Genomic DNA, 20,851 nt, shown 5'->3' on the forward strand with positions numbered 1-20,851 from the left:
ACCTTAGGTAACTGGTCGAAGAAGAACGGGGAGGGGGGAAGAAGAGAGAGAGGAACCCTGGAACGGACAAGAGGGGGAGATATATACCCGCAAGTCCATCTGGCCAAGGCATAATTCACCGGAAGATTCCTTTATTCCTTCATTCACTGAGAAGACAAGACAAGACAAGGAAGTGGGAGATATTCACTGGCTAGAATTTTTCAGGGCTATGAAGGTCAGTCACTACCTAAGGTTCTTTGTTGCTATCCCAGGTTGGCTCTTCACTGCGCTTAGGCATGTATGTACATACATCCATACTACTATTGGGTATGGCAGGCTAGTCCAGTACCTAGGCAGCTTGCTACCAGGGTCCGGTGATATATTTCCTACCCAGGCGTATGTAGGAAGTAAGAGTAAAAATCGTCTACGGAGACGATTACAATAAAAACGATCTATTTCGACTGACTGACTGATTTTGAAGTAGAACTCCAGCTTGGCTGGACTACTATAAAGGTTAGTTAGTTAGTTAGAGAAGATCAAAAATCATGAGAAATATAGGCTGATTATAATCTTGACTGGATCGATGGATATGACTCCATCCCGTTCGTTTGTTGTTGTCTCGGATAAGTGCTGTGAATCACCTACCCCAGCAAGGAATCACCATTAACCATCAGGTCCATGACTAGGTCCATTGACAAGACATGTCAGTTGTACTAGTATTAGCCCCTCCATGTCAGTGCACCAATGCAATATGATGCAACACAATGCACATTGCGCCTGGAGCGCAGTCTGATTGGTAGTGGAGTGCTGCACAGGACATGTACTAAGGCAGGTACCAAAACTGCCTCAACTAATGATAATCAATTATTACAGTAGGCATTCTTATTAGTCATATTTAGTACTTAATAGTTAGCGAACATGCAAAAGCACAAGACCTCTGAAGATGAGGAGGAGACCGGTATGGAGTAATACGGAGTAATTTACTCCGTAGTCGGGGCCTGACGATCAGGAGGGGTGAGTGGGAGAAACAGACAGACAGACAGGACGAGGCAGGTCATCAAGCTGAATGATTCATTCCCTAGTGGATGGGATTGAATTGAATTGACGAAAAAGGCATCCAGTCCAGGATTGAGGTCTATATATAGTATGCCTCTGGCGTGTGGAATTATTCACTACTGATCTGTGGCTATTTTCAGGACTGTAACGACGGCACCCAAGGTTCGTACGTATGGCTCGGACAGCCGGGACGGGAACACGGGGAGGGGAGTAATTACTTAGGTCTGTGGACCCAGACCCGGACGGACGGGCCATCTTATCATTGTCAATCGTATCCATGGATGTACTGTACAGTACAGTAGCTTGCAGGGACAATATTAATTACCGTACGTAGGTACGTCGTGTAGGTGTGTATCTATCTTATTATATCAGTAAACAAGATGTGTTCCTTGGAAGAGATCGGTTTCTGTTTCTCCAATTTAGCTAAGCCGTGTATCTGCTAGAAAGATAAGATTAAAGGACATTAAAAATAGACAGGAAGGTCGAAACATTTGCACAAAACAGGACTCATACAAGAAAATAAAAATACACAAGAGAGAGAGGGAGGGAAACAGAGAGAGGGGAAATAAGGCAAGCAAAGAGTATGGTATCAGTCAACAAGTCCAAAAGCACGGTACAGTACAGTACAGGATTATTTGATTACACGAATAAATAACGCCCGCCAGAGTCAAATTCAAATGCACAGCAAAACACCGCCCACCAGGTATGTAGTAATGTATGTAGATAGAAAGAAAGACCGGGTATATGCCATACAGCTAAACCAACCCCAACCACCAACCAGACCGTCCTTGTTGAAACTCCGAGAATGCACAATACAAAAGAAAATCACCAGAAGGAGACCAACTATTGCCAACATTCGTCCACACGCCCCCGGACTGTCCGGCCTCCCCGGCGCAGACCAATGTTGCCTTCACCCACCAGCGCGCGCCATCGCTTGCCGACACTGTCGTTGTCCTTGCCGATCCGGCGCGCGCACTCCTCCCAATCGCGCTTCGACAGTTTCAGCTTCTGCAGCACGATTTCTACCAGCTTCTGGTCATCCTCGTCCGTCCAGTCAGATGCGTCACCCTCGTCGGGCACCTCGATTGACGGGAGGACCGGCTGGTCGTCTGCGTCAGATTGTGGGGTAAGTCGAGGAGATTTTCTTCTTCTGACGGATTCTTCCAGCGATTCGAAGTCTGCAATGGCTAATCCCAGCGGCAGGTCCGACGGTGCGCGCTTCTGCCGTTTCGGGGTCGAGAATCGATCGCGCGGTTCCCTCACGGCCATATCCACGTCGCCATCTTCGTCTTCGTAGGTATGACGGGTCCTCTTGTTGGCGCCGCGCGGTGGTGGTGACGGCTTGGGTTCGGGCTTGACAACCTTCTGCGATCGACGAGTGCTGGGCACAGACGGGATGTGGAGGGGACTCTGGAGACGGTCGGATCGTGGTCGCCTGGGTGAGGATACCGGCGAGACACAGAGAAGCGATTGCAGGGCGCGACAGGTCCCTAGCAGGCCGTCGCCGGACGGAGGCGGTGTAGGCGAGAATGCGCGAGCGCTGGCGAAATGCGACCGGGTCAGGTATTTTCGGCCGTCGCAGGGGACCGCTGAAGGTAGAAACATGGCCATGATTGTATGTAGACAAGGATTGAAGATGTGTTGGTGGTGGTGCGACCGCCAGCAGCTGCGCAGAGGCGACGGCTGGGTGGCTGGACGGATGCGCCGGAGAGCGTATCGACGAGCAGCGAAGGGCTGGAGGTGTAAATAATCGGTCAATTGATTCTGAAAGAGATGCGCTTTGATCGAGACGACTTCTAATCGATGCGACGATGGTGTGTGGACTGGTGATGGAAGCTGGTGCGAGGTGTCGCAGCGATGGGAGAAAAGTGAGGATGGCGGCCAGCGGGGGGGGGGGGGGGCGGGGGGGGGGGAAAAAGGGGGGGGGGGCGGGGGGGGGGGGGGGGGGGGCAGCGATCGGTAGAAATGGGGGAGCTCAGCGACACAATTAGCGCTAATCGTTAGTTACGTCGCTGCTCGCTGGCCATGTGGGCCGTCCGGAAACGGCGCAGCCTAGCCTCAAGTTGCAACTGACCTTGCCCGTTTGCCAGGCAGGAGTCATATCCACCGCCCTCGCAGAATAATAGCTGCAGGAACCAGTCTGCGATGGTTCTGACGGCCGCCCGATCTGGATAAGCTGGAGCCAGGACTGTCGCCGTACCTGTTTCGGCCAGTCCACCCGTCATGAGACCGGAGAAACAAGGAGAGCGGGGACGTCGGGAAATTATTGAGATAGATTGAGACTCAATGTCCCAGTCCCTGTTAAGCAAGGAGCGATGCCCACGAGGCAGCAGGGGAGGAGGACCAGGGTCATCGCTTGCTACCAGCGGGTGATCCGGCAGGTTGAAGTTAGGTTGACAGTTAACGGTGTTGACTGTACAGTACTACAAAGTGGCTCTATAATCTACTGGATGCTGTACGGGAGGATGCATACAGTTCTTCCTGCCCTGCACTGTCCCGTCCTGCCCTGCTGTCTCGATTGCTTGCAGGTACCTCGCCAGCACATCCTGTTGGTACCCGTCCAGCATCTGCGTTGAACCCTTTCGAGAGTCATTATTCTCTTTTCTTTCCGTTCAATCGCTAGTTTCTTCCAAAAGGAGACAACTGGGATTGAATATTATTGCCAGAGTGTTTCTTCTCGGCGGCAGTCTGCAAGGAGGCTCTAATATCCCCATCAATCTGGGCGATTGCCAGGGGCAACCAGCTGCACTACACCTGCTGCCGGCCTGGCCAGCACCTGCTCATCAATCAATTAATTCTCCTAGGTGCTGCGCAAATCTCCTATCGTGTCCATCCTCCTATCGCGACGCCACCGACGTGCAGCAGTTCGTGCGGGCGGTCCTGTGCGACGTACCTCGACTACGGAGTACTCCGTACACCTCTCTACCTACTCTAGCTGTATTCCTGATCTGAGCGCCGTCCTCTGTGTCAATTGGGGCAATGATTCCCGTCTGAGACGACACGGATAGCGCGTCACTTTCGCGCGTGAGACGCGACGCGACGCGCTCGCGCAACAGGCGCGTCAGCCAATCAGGACGCTCCATTTGCAACGAGTCGACACTACGGACAGAAATGGTAATATTAATTCATCAGGTGCCAGATTATCCGGGAAGTAGCGAGTACTCCGTACACCGTAATAATAATAATAGACGATCTCATGACCAGAAGCGTATCAGTTAGTTGCCCTGGCTACCTATTCAAGAGACAATATCGACGCACGTGTCAGCATCGGGAATTAATTGCAGGGATGTTGGCTTGTCGCTCCTTGCAGTAGGACTCCCGCAGACCTCGAGGGCCCTAGGCGCCTACCAAGGGCGGCAGTGCTCATGACATCATGGGAGCAGCAGTACGGAGTACGCCGGTAGTTGTAAACGCTGATGACAACACCAATGACATCCAACAATTGTCCAATTGTCAACAGGCCCCATCAATCAGCTTGAGAAGAGTACTAAACGGAGTACAAAGTAGTACCTCCACTCCAGGTACACTGTACAGAGTACAGAGTCCGTAGAGGGAATACATAGATTGAATTGCTCCGGGTGGCTGGTAAAACGTGGTACTGATACAGTACCTCCTAGGTAGATAGCCAGTCCACCCCTATCCTAGAAAGGAGTCCTTCCTTCCTTTCTCCAAGGCGAACGGGATTGATTCCCTTGGTACGGAGTACGCCGTACAGTACATACGTGTAGGTAGTTTCTGTCGATCTGGACTCCAGGATCTTCGTTTGTTTAAGCTGTCCAACTCCAACCCAACCCAACCCATGGATCGATCCATGCAGGGTCCTGACAGCGTTCATTTATGGGACTTGATTCGGTCCGGGTCGGGTCGGGTCGGGTCGGGCGATCGCCACCTACCTAGGTACCAGGTAATTTTCTCTCTTTAGATTATTAATTATCTCAGCTGTCTGATAGGTACCTAGGTATAGGTAGGTAATTAATTAATAGTTAGTCGACTCAAATGATGCAATCGATCAGTGGACTCAGTTACTAGGTAGCCAGTTTTAGTAGCTGTTTGCCCCGCACTTCCACCCCCTCCCCTCCATCCATCCACGCTATCTTCATAGTCTGCTGAACTGCCAGCCTGTCTGAAGAATGTAGACTGTATACAAGCTACAGCAGTAGACTAGAGTAGAAGATTTTTCTACCTGCACTGATATGTTGATATGCTGTTAGTGAGTGAGTGAGTGAGTGACAGCTGCATATGCATATGTCGGCATATGTATGCACATAGCAGAAGGTGGCTCAGTAGTGGTGACGGCTGTCCTTGAGCTCTGAGCGTGTGCATGTGCTGGGCGGAGGATTATGGAGGACCTGGGTACCTACCTAGGTACCAGTCCAGGTGCATTACGTATGTACTATATGCCCAGCCACATTAGGAAGGTACCTAGGTCATGGTATGTACCTACCTCGGTACAGAGTTAGGTACCCAACAGTACCTTCCTTATCTAGGTACCTGTAGTCCTGTCACTGCCAAGTATCTCTCTCCTCTATCTCTTAGGTACTATCCCACATCATCCACTCTTGACTCTTGTATCTTAGGTAGATACTATGTTGACACACTCCACAAACCCCAACCAAATCTCAATCTCATCTCATCAGGTCAATTGCAAGTGCGTGCAAGTGCAATCCCATCTAATGCAAGGGACAGGCTGCACCACCGCCACCACACCTTCCCAAAAGAGGACCTAGTCTACCCCACCAGCTCCACTGCTGCATGCAACCTGCAAGACATCCTAGTAAATCGATAATATAGCCCAACAGTTTTGCCAAGAATATCGATTGATTGATTGATTGATTGATCTGAAGGCCTTAGGCAGGCAGACAGGCAAACGACTTCTACAAACAAATAAACAAACAAACAAATACCTACCTAGGAGTGTATGACAGGACTTGAAAGGAAACAAGGGATAAAGGCTTCTGAGTGGCTGGTTGCCTGGTTGGTTGGCTGCTATGACAACAAACCACTCCCTGCTCTATTGTCCTATTGTCCTATGGACAAACAACAGCCTTGTCATCCTATGATTCTCATCCACATCTGTCTGGGCTATACTTAATATCTCTACAGATAGTAGGTACCGTAGAGTGTGAGGATTTATTTATCTCCCTTTTTTTTTTCTTTTTTGTTCAGGGTAGGTTAGGTATACTTACTATTGCCCTAGCTATATCATGCCTCTCTCTCTGTATGCTATATACAGCTTGGCAGTACTGTAAATACATAGGTAGGTGCTGGAAATAATCGATAGGACTGTCTCTATAGACAATGCATGAGCTATATACGGAGGATTGATTATGCCCACGGAGCTGCTATGCTGTCTCCCTGCACTCTGCACTCTGCACTCTGCGGTCAGTACGATGGAGTACATCGCAGCGCAGTGCATTGCATATGAAGTGTGCAAAGTGTACGGAGTATGTATGTACATGTTTTCCGGCCGCTGGCGAGAGGTCAAGTAAACAAACAAACAAACAACAGACAGATACACCGACACACCGACCATGGCAGAGTCGGGTCCAGTAAATAGGTAGTGTACAGTACAGTACCTAGGTAGGTAGCAGCAGGAGCAAGTAGCCCTGCCTACGTAGGTACCTACCTACGCTGAATGAAGCAATTCCCGAATATTGTCCGAACCAGACCGAAATAAATCAAGGAGCTTTTCTTCCCTTTTTGCTACTTGCTTGGTTGGAAAGTGTCTCCGGGTGCTGTGTGTGTAGGTGGATGGTCCTGCAATGCAAGGTAATGTACTGCAAATGCAGGGCAAGATCATGCAACTCCATGCAAGTCAGTAAATAGACGGGTTACGCCTTGCTTGGTTGCCCTGGCCTACCTATACCTAGTTACCTAGTTACAAACTAAGTAGCTACTTTCCAAGTAAACACAGCGCAGCACAGAACAACACAACACAATAGATGCGATGGATGCGATGAGATAGCACGCACTTCAGGGTTGTCTGTCTTGTGGATCTTGAGGGTGATGGGTTTGTGTCTGTCTGTCTGTCTGTCTGTCTCTCTACAGTCCATCAATATACTACTATACTACTATTCTATGTAGGAGGAGAGATATGACTGAGGAGAGACTCAAGTTAATCAAATTTTTATCATCAGTGAATTATAAGACTCTGCTGTTATTGTTATCAGCATTATTATTGTATGTCTCTGTCTCACTCTGTCAATTATATAATATCAATCTGATTTCCTCCCTGCAAAGATAATGATATAAAGCCCATGGTCAGGTTACTATTATAGGTAGCGAGGAGGCGATGCGATGGAATCAAACCACTCTGGATAACTACCTACCTCTACCTACCTACCAGTACCTAAGTATGTACCTACATACATATCTTAGGTACTTAGTTGACTTCCTAGCCTTACTCTCACTCTAACTCTTCTTCCTTACTTTACTCATCGCATTCCTTCTCCTTCCCCTTCTCAAGCTTAATCTTCTTCACCTCCGCAGCAATCCTCGTCCCGTAGAGAACCCGGTATCGCTCTCCCGAAAGGGGATTCTCCACCTCTTCGTAGACCTCGTCTTCCCCGTCTTCTTCTTCTTCATCCGTCTCTTCAGCGCCCTTTTGGGCGACCTCCCCCTCCAAGGCGTAGACTTCGTCAAGTGGTCGTTTACGCGCTAGGGTTATGCGAGTCGAGCTATCATTGTCACTGTCATTATCATTACTGTTGCCGTTATCGCCTTGATTGATGAGACCTCCTTGCTTTATATTCGCCATCGTCACCTTCATCGTCTCTGCTTTGGTCACGCTCCCCTTAATGATCGTTCTCCTGTCTAGATGGTGTTTGTAAACTGTCTTCTGCTGCGCACCATCAGGAAGATGTCCCTGATGAGTCACGACTCTGTTGCTGCTGTTGTCGCCGCTGCTGTTCCTGACCCGATTCCGATTCCATGTCCAGCTCCAGGCTTGTGGACTGAAAGGGCGACGAAGACGGAGATTAGGACTGGGACGGGGACGGGAACTGTTTCGTGTGGACTGATAACGTGCTGGCGTGAGCACTCTGGCGTTGTCTGGATATGTAGTGTTGCTACGTAGGGAGCTTTTCACGTCGTGCCCCTTTTCGGGGTTATTGAGCTCACGTCCTCCCTTGTTTTGCTTGAGTATACAGATCCTGTTCTCTTCAACGCTGTTATCCTCCTGGATACGGACACTGGTCTCTTCCTGGATACAAACTCTGTTATCTTCCTCTTCCCTCGGAAAATCAGGATCAGACAACGTCGGAGAAGCAAGTCTCAGACGAGTTGATTCGTCTATCGAGGATCCTTCAGACGTTTCACTCTCCCCAATAGAAAGAATTGGAGAAGGAGAGGGACGTCTTTGAAGATGAGGAGAAAGTAAACTTTCGGATGTTGCTGGCCTGAGTGTCGTCTGATCTGATTTTCCTGATTGAACTTCAGGAAGAACCCGACAGGCTTGACGAACTGCCGATGTCCTCTCAATCTTCAGCACGACCGGCTCCTGCAAAGCCCTTGGCCGCCAATCGCGAACAGCCCGTTTGTAAACCGCATCGAATCCCGCCCTGTGAGTCGGATTGGTGAACCATGCATGCTCCAGCGCGGCCTTCGCATCCATGCGCTGCGTCTCGTCGAGGACCAGCAGCCTGTAGACAAAGTCCTTTGGACGCTGTCCCACGGTCACCCAATCGGGATCCGCTTGGAGATGCTCCAGGTCGCCTTGTCGAGCCTGGCTTGCGGAGAAGGAATACGATTCTGGGTCTCGAAAGGGCGGAGCGCCGGTGAGGATGACCACGGTTACGCAGCCTAGGGACCATAGGTCTACTGATTTGGTGTACCCTTGGTGGAGGATTGCGGTGATTTCTCTGTGGTAATGTTGGTGATTACAGAAAAAGAAGATTAGAAGGAAAAACAGAAAAAGAAAAAAAGAAAAAAAAAAAACGAATAAGAAGAAGAAAGAAGAGAGGAAGAAAAATAAAAAGGAAAAGGAAAAAGGCATACTCACGGAGCAGTATACTCCAACGTCCCCAGAACACTCCACATCCTCTTCTGCTTCGACTCAACTACTCGCGCACAGCCAAAATCAGTGAGGACAACCCTACACCCATCCGCCAGCGACGTCATGAGGATATTGTCCGGCTTCAGGTCTCTGTGGACAATGTTCCGGTCGTGGAGATAGTCCAGCGCCATCAGGATCTGTCGCACAATGACCGCCGCTTCAATGTCGCAGAGCTTGCCGCCTTTGTAGTCGATGAACGAGAAGAGATCGCCTGCTGTGACGAGGTCTTGGAAGATATATCTGCATGCGTCAGTGTACCCTTAAGACAAGGGAGAATCTGACTAACAGTGTATTCTCTGTTTTGATGACTCTCTCCAAGCCAATTATGTTGGGCTGCGAATCAATTATTTAGTACTGGGATGCAAATGGGGAGATACGACCATACATGGCGTAGCTTTTTGAGGATCTCAACCTCTCGATCATAAGGATTGAGTTTCTTTTGGACGGATTTCTTCCGGTTTGTCCACTTCCAAGAACTTCGAGGCGACAGCGACAGCAACGGTGACGAAAGTGGTGAGCAAGGGAAGTAGTTTGTCCTTCTTGCGAGAGTGCGGATATCCACGATTTTACAGGCAAGCTGCTGTCCGCTGCTGACGTCGACGGCCATGTGGACTTGTCCATATGCGCCTGCGCCGAGTTTGCGATTTGTGATAGTATACTGCGATTCGAAGGTCTGTCACACACGTCAGCTGAGACATAATTTATCAGGAAGGATAGAAACCTTCATCTCTTGTCTTTGCAGAGCGCTGAACGGGTCTGTTGTCTGCTCGCTACTACAGCGGAATTGGAGATAGGAGCTAGGAGACAACTGCAGGATATCGCCGTCACTGAGCAGCACTCCTCCATTGGCTCTGTTAATCAACGCTCCGTTCCAGCAGGTACCGTTTCTCGACACATCCTGGGCGTACACCAACGGAGCCACTTCCCCTGGGTTTTCACGGTCATAGATGATGGTATAGATCCGCAGATGAGTGTTAGAGACGACTGGATCTTCGATCACGTAGTGACTTGTAGCGTCAGTCAGCCAGTAGTCAACCAGTCAGAATGATAACGGGAACAATGGAAATGATACCACTTTCTCCGATCACGACCAATATAGACCTCCTCGCGATAGTAGATATGGAAAGGATTGGTCGCATTCCCGCTGTCAGGATCCCACTGGAACAAGGTACCGACGCAGCAATCGTCGGATCCTAGCAGTGGAGAAGGGGAGCGATAATGCCGGGATGCCATGGTTTCATATACTAGCTGTACATCAAAGAAAAGAGAGACCACGACACGTAGAGATAGATGAACGAGCACGCAGGTCAGGTTGTTTCAGTCATACGACTATGCCATGCTGATGAGCTAGTAGCCGTGTACAGTACATATCGTATCAATTGACTTTTTTTTGAGCCTCTGAGATGTCTTATCCGAAATACTTCCCAGAGAGATAGATGATGGTTACGAATCGATAATTGAGGCTGGAAGTAACGATGGAAAGACGATGGATGGACTGTTCGGGGTGGGATCCGGAGTTGAGGTCGTTCTGGACAGGATGGATATTTCTCGTGACTTCGACCAGATTGGGAAGATGCCGGCTGCCATGCTAATAGAGAAGCCTCTTTTTCTCAGGCATTGAGTCTTACAGATTGACTTCTAATCCAAAATGTAGAAAATCGCTAGATTACAGACGTAGAATGTAGTTGGCTTTAAATGAACTCATTTCAGACGCAATCGTTAGGTTCAGGGGTATCTGAATCATTCTCAAATTAAAATGAATACCTGAGGGCCCAGACTCGTAACAATTGCTAGCTGCTTCTGGAACAGAAAGACATATTGCAGATAGGGCTAGGAAATGTGGTTAATCTACTCGAGTGAGTGGAATGGTCTGAGCAAGGCACGGTCGACTCTGTAGACCTCTATATAGGGAGCTCAAATCTATTTAGTTTCGTAAATTTATACTGGAAATGATTATTAATCCTTTCCCAACAATGCTCTGCTCCATCAAGTCACTCCCAAAGTCATGGGTATAATTGGAGAAGAACCAGGAGATCCAGCCTGGTGGATCAAAGGATGAAGAAAACACAGCGTCGTCTCCCAAGCATGCAACAATGCCTCTTCAGGCAGGGCTCTTGCCAACCCTTAACTGCAGCGCATAACTAGGGAGTAGCAACAAGAAATGCGAGGTTGACTCGCAATTTACCACAGTCCAAGCATAGCACAACCGCGAGCATGGTCTTGATATTCGACTGCAGCCATTATGCGAGTCTAACTCTGGAGCGCTCTCGCGAGCTAGTACTTCAAGCAACACGTCTTCTTCATGTAGCTTGAAGGAATCAGACAGCTCGCACGACGATGTCGACGTGCACTCTCGGTTATTGCACTCCCTGCTGTCTCTAGACTCACGCCAATGCTTCTGACAGGCGTATTCAGATTGTTTGACATCGATCAGAGAGCAAATGACGCGTAGTCGTTCAAACAGACGGAATTCGTCGCAGAGATTATTGCTGTACCACGTTGAAGATTACTTCCCCTGCATCCTCCGAATCCGCTCCTCAGCAGCCCTGGCCCGACGCTCCCTCTCCAACTTCATCCTCATTTCAGGACTCATCCCCCGCATCTCTTCCTCCCTCTTCTCAGCAGCTGTCTTCTCCACAGCTGCCAGCGTCCGGCCGCCGGCATTCTTCCGCTTCTCCGACGCTGCAGCCTTCGCGGCCTCTTCCATCTTCAACCGTTCGGTTTCAGCCTTGCGACGGTTGGCTTCCTCCGCTGCCGCCGCTTCTCTCTCACGCTCTAGCCGGCTCTCTACTTCAGCGCGAGACAGCGCTGCGGGAACATGGGCAGCCTCCCAGTCCCATGCGGACTCCCCAAGCTCGTGTCGCGCCACGCGGAACGCATCACGAGTCGCCCGATCTCTCGCGAGATCAAACGGTGTTTTGCCCTCTTTGTTCGCTATTGTTGGATCGAACTTGGCCTTGACGAGAAGCGCATCGACAATCACAGGCGAATTCAAATTGGCCGCCATATGAAGGGGCGTGGGAGAATGATAGTTTTGCGGCGAATCTGCCGGGTAAAAAGTGAAGGATGGAGGGATCGAATTGTTCGAAATGTAGGACAACAAAGCTGGTACTTTTGAGCGTCGAATGAGGGCCTGGATCTGCGACGTATGAAGCATCGCTGCTTCTTCCTCTTCCGAGATCTTTGGCTTTTTTGGCTGCGGCTGCACTGCTGGCTTTGGCGATTTGGACGTCGCCTCTCGCTGCTTCGCCTCGGCCGCTGCCAAAGCTGCTTGGTCAATCTGGCTGACTTTGACGCGGGTCAGTTCCTTGAAACACCTCATCAGCTCTGCCTGAGTAGCACGTCGCGTGCTGAACGGAAACCCGCGAAGTCTCGGATCATTGTGCCTGAGAACCTGCCCCTCATACGGGCCAAAGAGGGTTCTTCGGTTCGTGCTGCCAGTCGCGCGTACGAACAGCAATTGCGCCGTATCAATCATGCCCTTCCAGTCTTGCAACAGCTCGCGAATCTCCTTTTCGAGCGCAGCCTCGTTGTACCGTCGCAGGCTGGACCCTGCGGAATGCGCAGCTCCCTTGGCGGCATCACTGGCAGATTGCGCACCACCTTGTTTCCTTCTCGTCGTATAGCGATGAAAAGTCTTATGCGCCAGCACCCTCGCCTGTCTTTCTTCGATGCCACCGGGCCGCTTTTGGATCTCTGGAGCAAGCGCGACGATCATAGCAGCAAAATGGCCACCGCCGATCATACACATAAATATGTGTGGGCCAGCCACAGCGCTTTCGATAGGCTGAGCGGCAGCTTGGGCGTTGTTCTGTCGTCTGATGGGGGGCAGCTGTTTTTTCTGCAGCGACTCAACTAGGTGGTCCGGCTCCTCCTGTTCAGCGTCGGTGAAGAGAGCTCGATAGATGCCTAGAGAGGTGTTGGACGGCAACCGGGGGCTGCTAAACCAGAACAGAGGCTGCTTTCCCAGGCCTTTGTGTCGTTGCGATGCTGCTTCGCTGTCATCCGCCTCCTGGGAGATTTTTGCCTGCTTCCTCAGCAACGCCACCAGAGTGGTCTCTGACGAACGGAGTCCTTCGTCGTCCTCCTCATCTGATTCCGACGTTTCCGAGCCCGATATCGACTCATCTATTTCGCCGATCGCCTTGGTGAATTCAGCCTCGGTGAGCGGACGGTTCCCGCGCAGCTGCGCCTTGACGTTGTACCGGTGGTGGTCGGACCGCGCGTGGTCGCGGTGCTCCTGCACATTCTGAAACGACACCTGGCACAGCGCACACGAATTCGACGTGGGAATCACGTTCTCTTTTTCGGTCGATTCGACGGCGTCAGGGGTGGTTGTTTCAGTCGTGGGAGCTGGTGTGGGCAGCTCGTTCGTCCTGACTGTCAAAGTTGACAGCAGGTCTGGGGGGAGGTCGTACACTGCAGAAAAATCAGTTAGTTCCAGCGACAAAGTCAGGATCGAACAGGACTGACCATAGAGGGGCTTTTTCAGCAAGTCATCGACTTCAGATGCGTCGTTTGACATGGCGTCCGCCGGTTGTCGAATTGCGATGGTCTTCAAGATGAAAAAACAGCTGTGGCGGGGACAATGAATAGTTTATCAGTGATGCCCCTCACCAGCGGAGAGCCATGGATCACATCCGCTCCCGCCTGTTTAACACAGAACAGGAACTATTTTTCTTTCTAGGGAATATGGATTAATCATAATGAGTCGCCATCCCAGTCATCAGAATCGTCATATGTAATCTTTCGGATGAATGTCAATTTTTTTTAGTACCAACTAGCGAATCTCGTCTGAGTCATAGTCCTGTGTCCCTCGTTCGATGACGTTAACGTTATTCCCCAACTTGGCACAGGCTGTGAGTATTGGCTTTTAACACTTCAGAAAGATGCCATTCGCTCAAGCCTCTATTCCAAGAAAGTTAAAGCAGGAGAGAAATAACAATTCCAGCTTCATGACAACACTGCCCTCATATCGGATTTCGTATCCCGGGATGTCAATAAGCAGAGAATAAATAATAGTAAGCTCTTGCATGACCTCACGCCGGGACAGAAGCATCGAAAATAGAAACGCCCTTCATTAATTAAGCACAGGTTCTCTAACATCCAATCAATGGGCAGAAAGCGTATTTGGACGTTACTTAGCTTCGTCCAAGTGGCCCATACTTGCTTATCAAAATCACAGTATTATCTAAATCCTCTTCTTCGCTAACGAGAAACTAGGATATAGACAAAAGGACTGACTCGTTAGAGAACAAAAAAGAAAAAGGAGAAAAAAAAAGAATAACAGCTATAAATGAAAGTGTGTTCAGACACCTTGCTGGGAAATCTAATGCTCTCTGACTCGTTCCATTGTGATTTCATACTAAAATCTTGAAGCTGATGCCTTCTTCTCCCTAGTCATCACTGCACAACATGACTCATTTGTTCCATATACCCTCTCTCCTACAGAAAGACGTACACGGCAAGCCCAAGCAGACCGATGGAGCTCCACAAGCTGCTACCCATCGACATCAGTCCCATGGCACCACTCGTACTCGTGGCGGTGCTGCTGGCACTGCTGGAAGAGGTTGTCGATCCTAAAGGCCACCGTTAGTTCTCAGATATCGTCATAAATGTTGCCCCAACTCTACTAACCCGTGCTGTTCGACTTCTCCTTCTTGGCCTGCAACTGCTGGCAAGCCGCCACGAGAGTGGCATTGCTCTCCATCGCCTTCAGTTCCGTGCTCGCATTGGCCGCCTTCTCCTTCAGATGCTCGATCATTGTCTGGGTGAGGTTCTTCTTGGCCGCCAGCTCGTTCAGCGCCGTCGCGTTGGACAGCTTCTCCCACTCCTCCAGCCGGGCCATCCGGTCGCAGGTCACGACCAGACTCTCGTGCGCGTCGACCACGGCGCACTCAGAGACCAGAGTCGCGTTGCTCGACAGGGCGTTCAGCTTCGTCGACGCGCTGGCAACCTTGGTCTCGAGCTCGGAGGCCTCGGATGCGTTGAGCTTCTTCTTGCTGATGTACTCCTCCAGAAGGGTCTGGTTGTTGGCCAGGTGCGTCAGGCGCGTCAGCTCTTTCATCTCCTGGCAGGTGGCCTTGACGGAATTGTGGCTCATGGTGCTGTTGGAGGACGTTTTGTGGTCATGTTCATGGGCTGCGGGAGCGGCGAGGGCAGAGAGGCAAAGAGATAGAGTGATGAGACTGCTGAAAATCTGCATGTTGATTGTTTTCAGGAGAAGAAATGTGTCAGATATGAATGAGAGAAAAGAATTGAGCAAAGAGTAAGTAAATTAATGATTCCCTTGACGAATGTAAATCAGACCAGCTGATACGGTTGAAGAGAATAATAGATGAAAGTGAGCGCTGCTGGAGACAAAAAACACGAGCCATGGAGGATGGAATGCTGTATTTATCGCACGGTCCAGACATGAAGGTAGATGTCAGTCGACATACACAGCTCCATGGCCGGCCATCTTTCAAACACCTCGCTGCCCCAGCTTACGTAGACGGCGACAATCGATACACTTTACCAAACAGCTGGACTTGGACCAACTCCTCACCAAAAAGAACCTTGAAACTCGATCGACATCGTCGAGGCACAGCTTAGTATAAGCCAGAAAGCGATAGATATTTTTATCTTGCTATGTCTGTGCATCCGTCGTTTTGATTCTTGGCTGGGTGAAACAGGAGGCGGTGGGAAAGGCTTACATTGCCGTTTCAAGGAAGGGCTGCTTGCAACTCGGAATGTATCAGCCGTCAGCGGTGGTTGTCCGCGATGGTAGAAAGGGCATTCTGTGTAAGTAAGTGTGTATACACATGCTCATGTTGGAAGCAAGGTTATAGTTTGAAGAGAAGACGTCTGTTATACGGACTAGTTCATTGCTAGCACCATTCCCCAATCCTACATTACGTACTGTTCAGAGTACGGAGTACATTATCTCTCTTTCTCATCGGCAGATAAATCAAGCCATGCTAAGCTCAAGCGGCTTGCAACTGACAGATAGCTTAATCCGTTTCAGTTGTTCCTGATCGGCGCCAATGCCTCATTCAGGGATGTCGGATGTCTCACCATGACACTCCCGACGTACGACAAGTCTAACAAACAGCCAATAAAACGGGGCTATTAATTAATCGCTGGGCTAGTGGAGCGTTTAACCAGTCGATAGCATTCAAGTATTTTCTAATGGGAGGCTGATCCGTTTGAACAGTTGATATTGATTGATCTTTATTATTACTACTAATTAACTCAATCATTAATTAGAGTCTAGAGCGAGTCTTTTTCTTTACTAGCAAAAGTAAAGATAGAAATAAAGTAAAAAGAAATTGCTAACTTCGTCTTTTAAAGATTTGATTCTATACCAGGACGTCACATCAAATACACCCCTTGTTGATATGTATAAATTCCAATGAAGATTGTTTGCAATTACTATCCAAAAAAGTCTAGTAACTGCGTGACCTAGGATCGTTGTTTTCATGGCCTTTCATGTTCATGACCACCATCACCAACTGCCACGAGGCCTGACTCCGGGTTCGTTTTCCTTTCCGTCAGGCAGTCAGCGTGAGGAATTACACTCAAGTAGACTTCTATGGGGAACAGCACCACTTACAGCTCCCGTTCACGTAGATATTTTAATAAAAGGATACCCAGGATGGACAGCCCGCCAAACAGGATCAGCACCTGGTAGGCATACTTGTAATGCGGCGCGTCGTAAGTCGGGAACAGCACCACCGGCAGCCATGCGCTGCAGGTGTAGGTGAAGATGTTCCCCGTCGCGACGAGCAGCTGGCGCAGCTCGGCGTTGTGTTGGGTGATCTCGTGGCCCCATGCCTGATGACAGAAAAGATCAGTTACGGTGAAGATGTTATGGAAGAATGGAATTTAGAGACTAGACTTACAATGATAATTGGCTGCGCCGCAGCAGAGGTATAAGACAGAAAAAAGGCAAAGAAGAGCGCCCCTTTGCCGATGTACCACACGGACAGCGTGATGTTGGCCACGATGACAAGGACACAGACGACGATGGCCGTCTCCGATCGTCGACCCGTCCGGTCGGCCACCGTGCCGAAGAACAGGGACGACACCACGCTGATGGCGTTTCCGGCGCTGGGGATGGTGTTGACCAGGACGACGTGGTATTTCTCGGCCTTGAGCCAGAGGTTGAAATAGTCGGACCCGGAGCCTGCTTCTGCGACCATGCTGTTGGCAGAAGAAGATTATTAGCTTGGAAGACATTATTGAATATAGGCAAACTCACACATAGGCAAAAATAAAGGCCCACATGTGCCAGCTGGTGTATATCTGCTTGAGTCGGGGCCAGGTGAGCTTCTTTGGCGAGGCGCGTCCCATGCGCTGGATTCGTTCGATGCCGTATTGGCGGTCCTGCTCGTGTGAGACAGTTCTCTATCATATTCATTCTTCAAGAGAATACCTTCTCACTGAAGTAGAATGCCCTGGTATTGCTAGGCAGATCCGGAATCGCAAAGTACCCCCATACGGCGATCGGAATGGAAATGACACCGTCGAAGATGAAGAGCCACTTCCAGCCGGCCAGACCCCCTTTGCCGTTCATGCCCTGGTAGAGGCCGGCCTGGAGATAGCCGCTGAACATGCCCGCGATGGCGCTCGCCTGCTCGAACAGCGCGACTCGCTTCCCTAGTTGATTCGGGCCGTACCAACTGCCCAGCAGCGCGGCGTAGCCAGGGAACGAACACGACTCGAGGAGGCCGACGAAGAAGCGCAGGGCATACAACTAGCACAACGATTAGAGTGTGACTGGTTGCAGTAGGGGGGGGGGGGGGCTCACTGTTTGGATATTCTTCGCACCACCCATGGCCATCACAAGGACGGACCACAGCAACTCGCATGTTGGAATCCAGATCGACGGGCGGACGTACTTCAACTGGATCAGCTGGGATGGGACGGTGCCGATGATCAGTCCGATGTTAAAATATGTCACCAGCAGATTCCGTTCGTTGCCGTAGAGGTGGAGCTGATGTTGTCAATCCAGGACTCGTATATCCTTCTGGTCACGAGACTCACATCTTCCTGCATGCCGCTCACAAAGGCGTTCGCTAGAGAAAGTGAGCAGAGTATCAGTGTCAGTGAGGAAAGTTCATACAGTAATTCTGCTGATCCAGATACTTGATAAAATAGCCTAGCATGATATATGAACTATATAAATCAAGAAGATTATTATCCTGTCAGCCTGATAAGATGACTAAATCCATCGTAGGGGGAGTATGTCGTTACTGACAACAGAAAAAGATCCAATTTCTGCACGTATTTTCTCTCCTGGGGATCGCCGTCCAATGTGTCCCATAAGAGGCCGAGAAATCGTCGAAGTCTTGAAGTCTTTGGTTGATCTCCATGATCAGAGGAATCCCGTGACTCGTTCGTCTTAGGAATTGCTGAAGCCGTCACGCTCGATTTGTCGGGCATATTTCCAGCATATACCTGTTGAACTGTGGACTTCATAACAAAATACAACCATACGACTATATATATTTATTCCAGTGACCGATTGTTATCTTTAATTTAACAACATGGAGATATGTTGTATGAATCCATGTCACTATCAATGCACATACATACCCTGGCTCCTGTACAGAGAGATGATGAGATTTGCATAGTCAACGACGCAATCTGCGTCGATTCACGCATCATCTTGCCACTTCAGACGACTGGCTCAGATAGCCGAAACTATGCAAGTCAACGGTATGGAGAAGCTATTATCTATACACGAAGCCATTACTAATTTGATAGCATGGGCAGGGGATAAAGTACTGTACAGACATGTAGTTCAATTTCACCCCTCCGTTTCACGTCGAGTACTCATCTCCTCCAAAGTCATCACTACCACTTAACGTCTCGTCAGTTATTATCGTCCAGCAATATTTATAAACTGACAAAATGGCACCACCAATTGCAGCCGGTGATGAGCATGACCGCAACAGCAACCACCAGCAGCTTCGTAGCGAGACCTCGATCGATTACGACAAGGTCACGGTAGGTGTCCAGTTCAATCAACGAACTGCAAAAAACAAACCAACTGATTGAAAATCCTCAGTACAAATACGCGCAATACCTCCCCTACTACACCCCCGGCCTCCAGCCTCCCCTGGAGGAATTCTCCCACGCAGACGTCGGCCTGCGCGCAGACCCAGAGAAGAAGAACCTCCTACAGGCGCCAGGAGTCACAGTCCACGAAATCACGCCCAACATCGGCACCGAGCTGCGCGGCATCCAGCTCAGCCAGCTCACCTCAGCACAGAAAGATGAGCTCGCCCTGCTGGCGGCGGAGCGCGGGGTGGTGGTCTTCCACGACCAGGATTTCGCGGATATCGGGCCGGAGCGACAGCGCGAGTTTGGACGGCATTTTGGACCGTTGCATGTCCATCAGATGGGGGGCCATATTAAGGACTATCCGGAGATTTTGCCGGTGTATCGAGATTTTGTGTGAGTTGCAAACAAATCGTTGAATTTCGAGTCAGATTCAGTTAATCTGTCATCTTATATCTACAGGAGCAACGCGGTCGACAACGAGATATCGAACAATGTCAGCAGCGTCAAGTGGCACAGCGACATGAGTTATGAGATGTACGTCATTAACGCAATCGTCTTTCATTCTGTACAGATATCTATTCGCTAACAGTCTGCCTGTCACAATAGCAACGGCATGGGAACAACCATCTTCTTCGTCCTCGAAGGGCCTCCCTCCGGCGGCGATACGCTGTATCTGTCGACAACCGCCGCCTACGAGCACCTGTACGAAGACTTCCGCAGACGGATCTCGGGGCTGTACGCCACGCACTCGGGCTTCTCCCAGGCTGCGGTGCATCAGCATCGCGAGCGATATATCCGGGAGCCCGTTGAGACGGTGCATCCGGTTGTGCGGACGCATCCGGTAGGCATAAGCTATTGCACTGTGTCAAGCTGGTGTTAAGAAACGGGATGTTGATGATGTTGATGTTGACCAGGTCACCAAAACCAAGTCCCTCTACGTCAACCCGCTGTACACACGAAAGATTGTCGGGTGGAAGGAGGAAGAAAGCAGTAAGTAGAGTACACCTCGTGAAAGATTCCTTTCCTATCATCCCAATAATGCACGCATTACTAATGAACCTTTTTTTTATATATATATCTGATAGATGCCATCCTGAACTTCCTCTACGACCACATCGAAAAAGGCCAAGACTGGCATATCCGCATCCACTGGACGCCCGGCACGGTGGTGGTGTACGATAACCGGGTGACGCAGCAGTGAGTGTGCCTGCCCTGCACTCCCCATTCCTATCCCTCCCTTCACTTCTGTCGATACCCCTGAGGTGGCAGTTTTCGTTGTTTGTCAGTATGTGATATTAACAGTGATGTGCTTCCAGCTCGGCATTACGCGATTTCAAGGTCCGCGAGGGCAGTGATACGAGGCGACACATGGTGCGAATTACCCCGCAGGCGGAGCGGCCGTATTATGAGGAGTAGGTAGTCATTAAAAATAAATCATGATTAGTTATTGTTGGGTGGGTATATGTGCATATGGTCTTGTTTAGGGCTAGTATCTGCGTTGTTGGGAGTAGTAGCTACACCTGTTGATAAGATTATTATCACTGCGGACAACTACCTGACTGGGAAAGTCCTGCTGAGAAGCCAACCAGTCGTAATGTGACAAAGCTACTTCCATCGATTTGTTTGCCGAAGAAGGGCTTGTTTTGATTAATAGAGATATTTTATTGATTCTGTCTATTGACCTAGAAAAGCTACCTACCTACCTAGGTAACT

The 20,851-nt window shown here is 49.8% G+C and overlaps 7 protein-coding genes across 7 annotated transcripts; 1 reads left to right on the plus strand and 6 right to left on the minus strand.

Annotated features, from left to right (window-relative positions):
• Positions 1-1,878: 1,878 nt before the first annotated feature.
• On the minus strand, positions 1,879-2,646 carry VTN77DRAFT_2931 (uncharacterized protein; the record flags this gene model as incomplete). Its single annotated transcript, XM_069418825.1, has 1 exon — positions 1,879-2,646. One exon carries the CDS (start codon positions 2,644-2,646, stop codon positions 1,879-1,881), a length of 768 nt encoding a protein of 255 aa, XP_069278989.1.
• Positions 2,647-3,035: 389 nt separating this feature from the next.
• On the minus strand, positions 3,036-4,118 carry VTN77DRAFT_2932 (uncharacterized protein; the record flags this gene model as incomplete). The annotated part of the gene is made up of 3 exons (XM_069418826.1): positions 3,036-3,448; positions 3,509-3,602; positions 3,966-4,118. The coding sequence occupies 3 exons, from the start codon at positions 4,116-4,118 to the stop codon at positions 3,036-3,038; spliced, it is 660 nt and encodes a 219-aa protein (XP_069278990.1).
• A 3,347-nt stretch (positions 4,119-7,465) lies between these two features.
• Positions 7,466-9,028, minus strand: VTN77DRAFT_2933 (uncharacterized protein; the record flags this gene model as incomplete). Its single annotated transcript, XM_069418827.1, has 1 exon — positions 7,466-9,028. The coding sequence occupies one exon, from the start codon at positions 9,026-9,028 to the stop codon at positions 7,466-7,468; it is 1,563 nt and encodes a 520-aa protein (XP_069278991.1).
• Positions 9,029-11,594: 2,566 nt separating this feature from the next.
• Positions 11,595-13,613, minus strand: VTN77DRAFT_2934 (uncharacterized protein; the record flags this gene model as incomplete). The annotated part of the gene is made up of 2 exons (XM_069418828.1): positions 11,595-13,507; positions 13,562-13,613. The coding sequence occupies 2 exons, from the start codon at positions 13,611-13,613 to the stop codon at positions 11,595-11,597; spliced, it is 1,965 nt and encodes a 654-aa protein (XP_069278992.1).
• Positions 13,614-14,720: 1,107 nt separating this feature from the next.
• On the minus strand, positions 14,721-15,293 carry VTN77DRAFT_2935 (uncharacterized protein; the record flags this gene model as incomplete). The annotated part of the gene is made up of 1 exon (XM_069418829.1): positions 14,721-15,293. One exon carries the CDS (start codon positions 15,291-15,293, stop codon positions 14,721-14,723), a length of 573 nt encoding a protein of 190 aa, XP_069278993.1.
• Positions 15,294-16,546: 1,253 nt separating this feature from the next.
• Positions 16,547-18,237, minus strand: VTN77DRAFT_2936 (uncharacterized protein; the record flags this gene model as incomplete). The annotated part of the gene is made up of 8 exons (XM_069418830.1): positions 16,547-16,613; positions 16,683-16,903; positions 16,972-17,272; positions 17,331-17,455; positions 17,505-17,825; positions 17,880-18,065; positions 18,116-18,147; positions 18,195-18,237. 8 exons carry the CDS (start codon positions 18,235-18,237, stop codon positions 16,547-16,549), a joined length of 1,296 nt encoding a protein of 431 aa, XP_069278994.1.
• Positions 18,238-18,985: 748 nt separating this feature from the next.
• VTN77DRAFT_2937 (uncharacterized protein) lies at positions 18,986-20,554 on the plus strand (the record flags this gene model as incomplete). Its single annotated transcript, XM_069418831.1, has 7 exons — positions 18,986-19,081; positions 19,143-19,531; positions 19,598-19,672; positions 19,745-19,979; positions 20,053-20,128; positions 20,224-20,335; positions 20,455-20,554. 7 exons carry the CDS (start codon positions 18,986-18,988, stop codon positions 20,552-20,554), a joined length of 1,083 nt encoding a protein of 360 aa, XP_069278995.1.
• Between the last annotated feature and the right edge of the window lie 297 nt (positions 20,555-20,851).

Source organism: Rasamsonia byssochlamydoides (assembly GCF_041956645.1).
Source record: "Rasamsonia byssochlamydoides strain NRRL 3658 unplaced genomic scaffold VTN77scaffold_20, whole genome shotgun sequence".
Lineage (NCBI taxonomy): Eukaryota > Fungi > Ascomycota > Eurotiomycetes > Eurotiales > Trichocomaceae > Rasamsonia > Rasamsonia byssochlamydoides.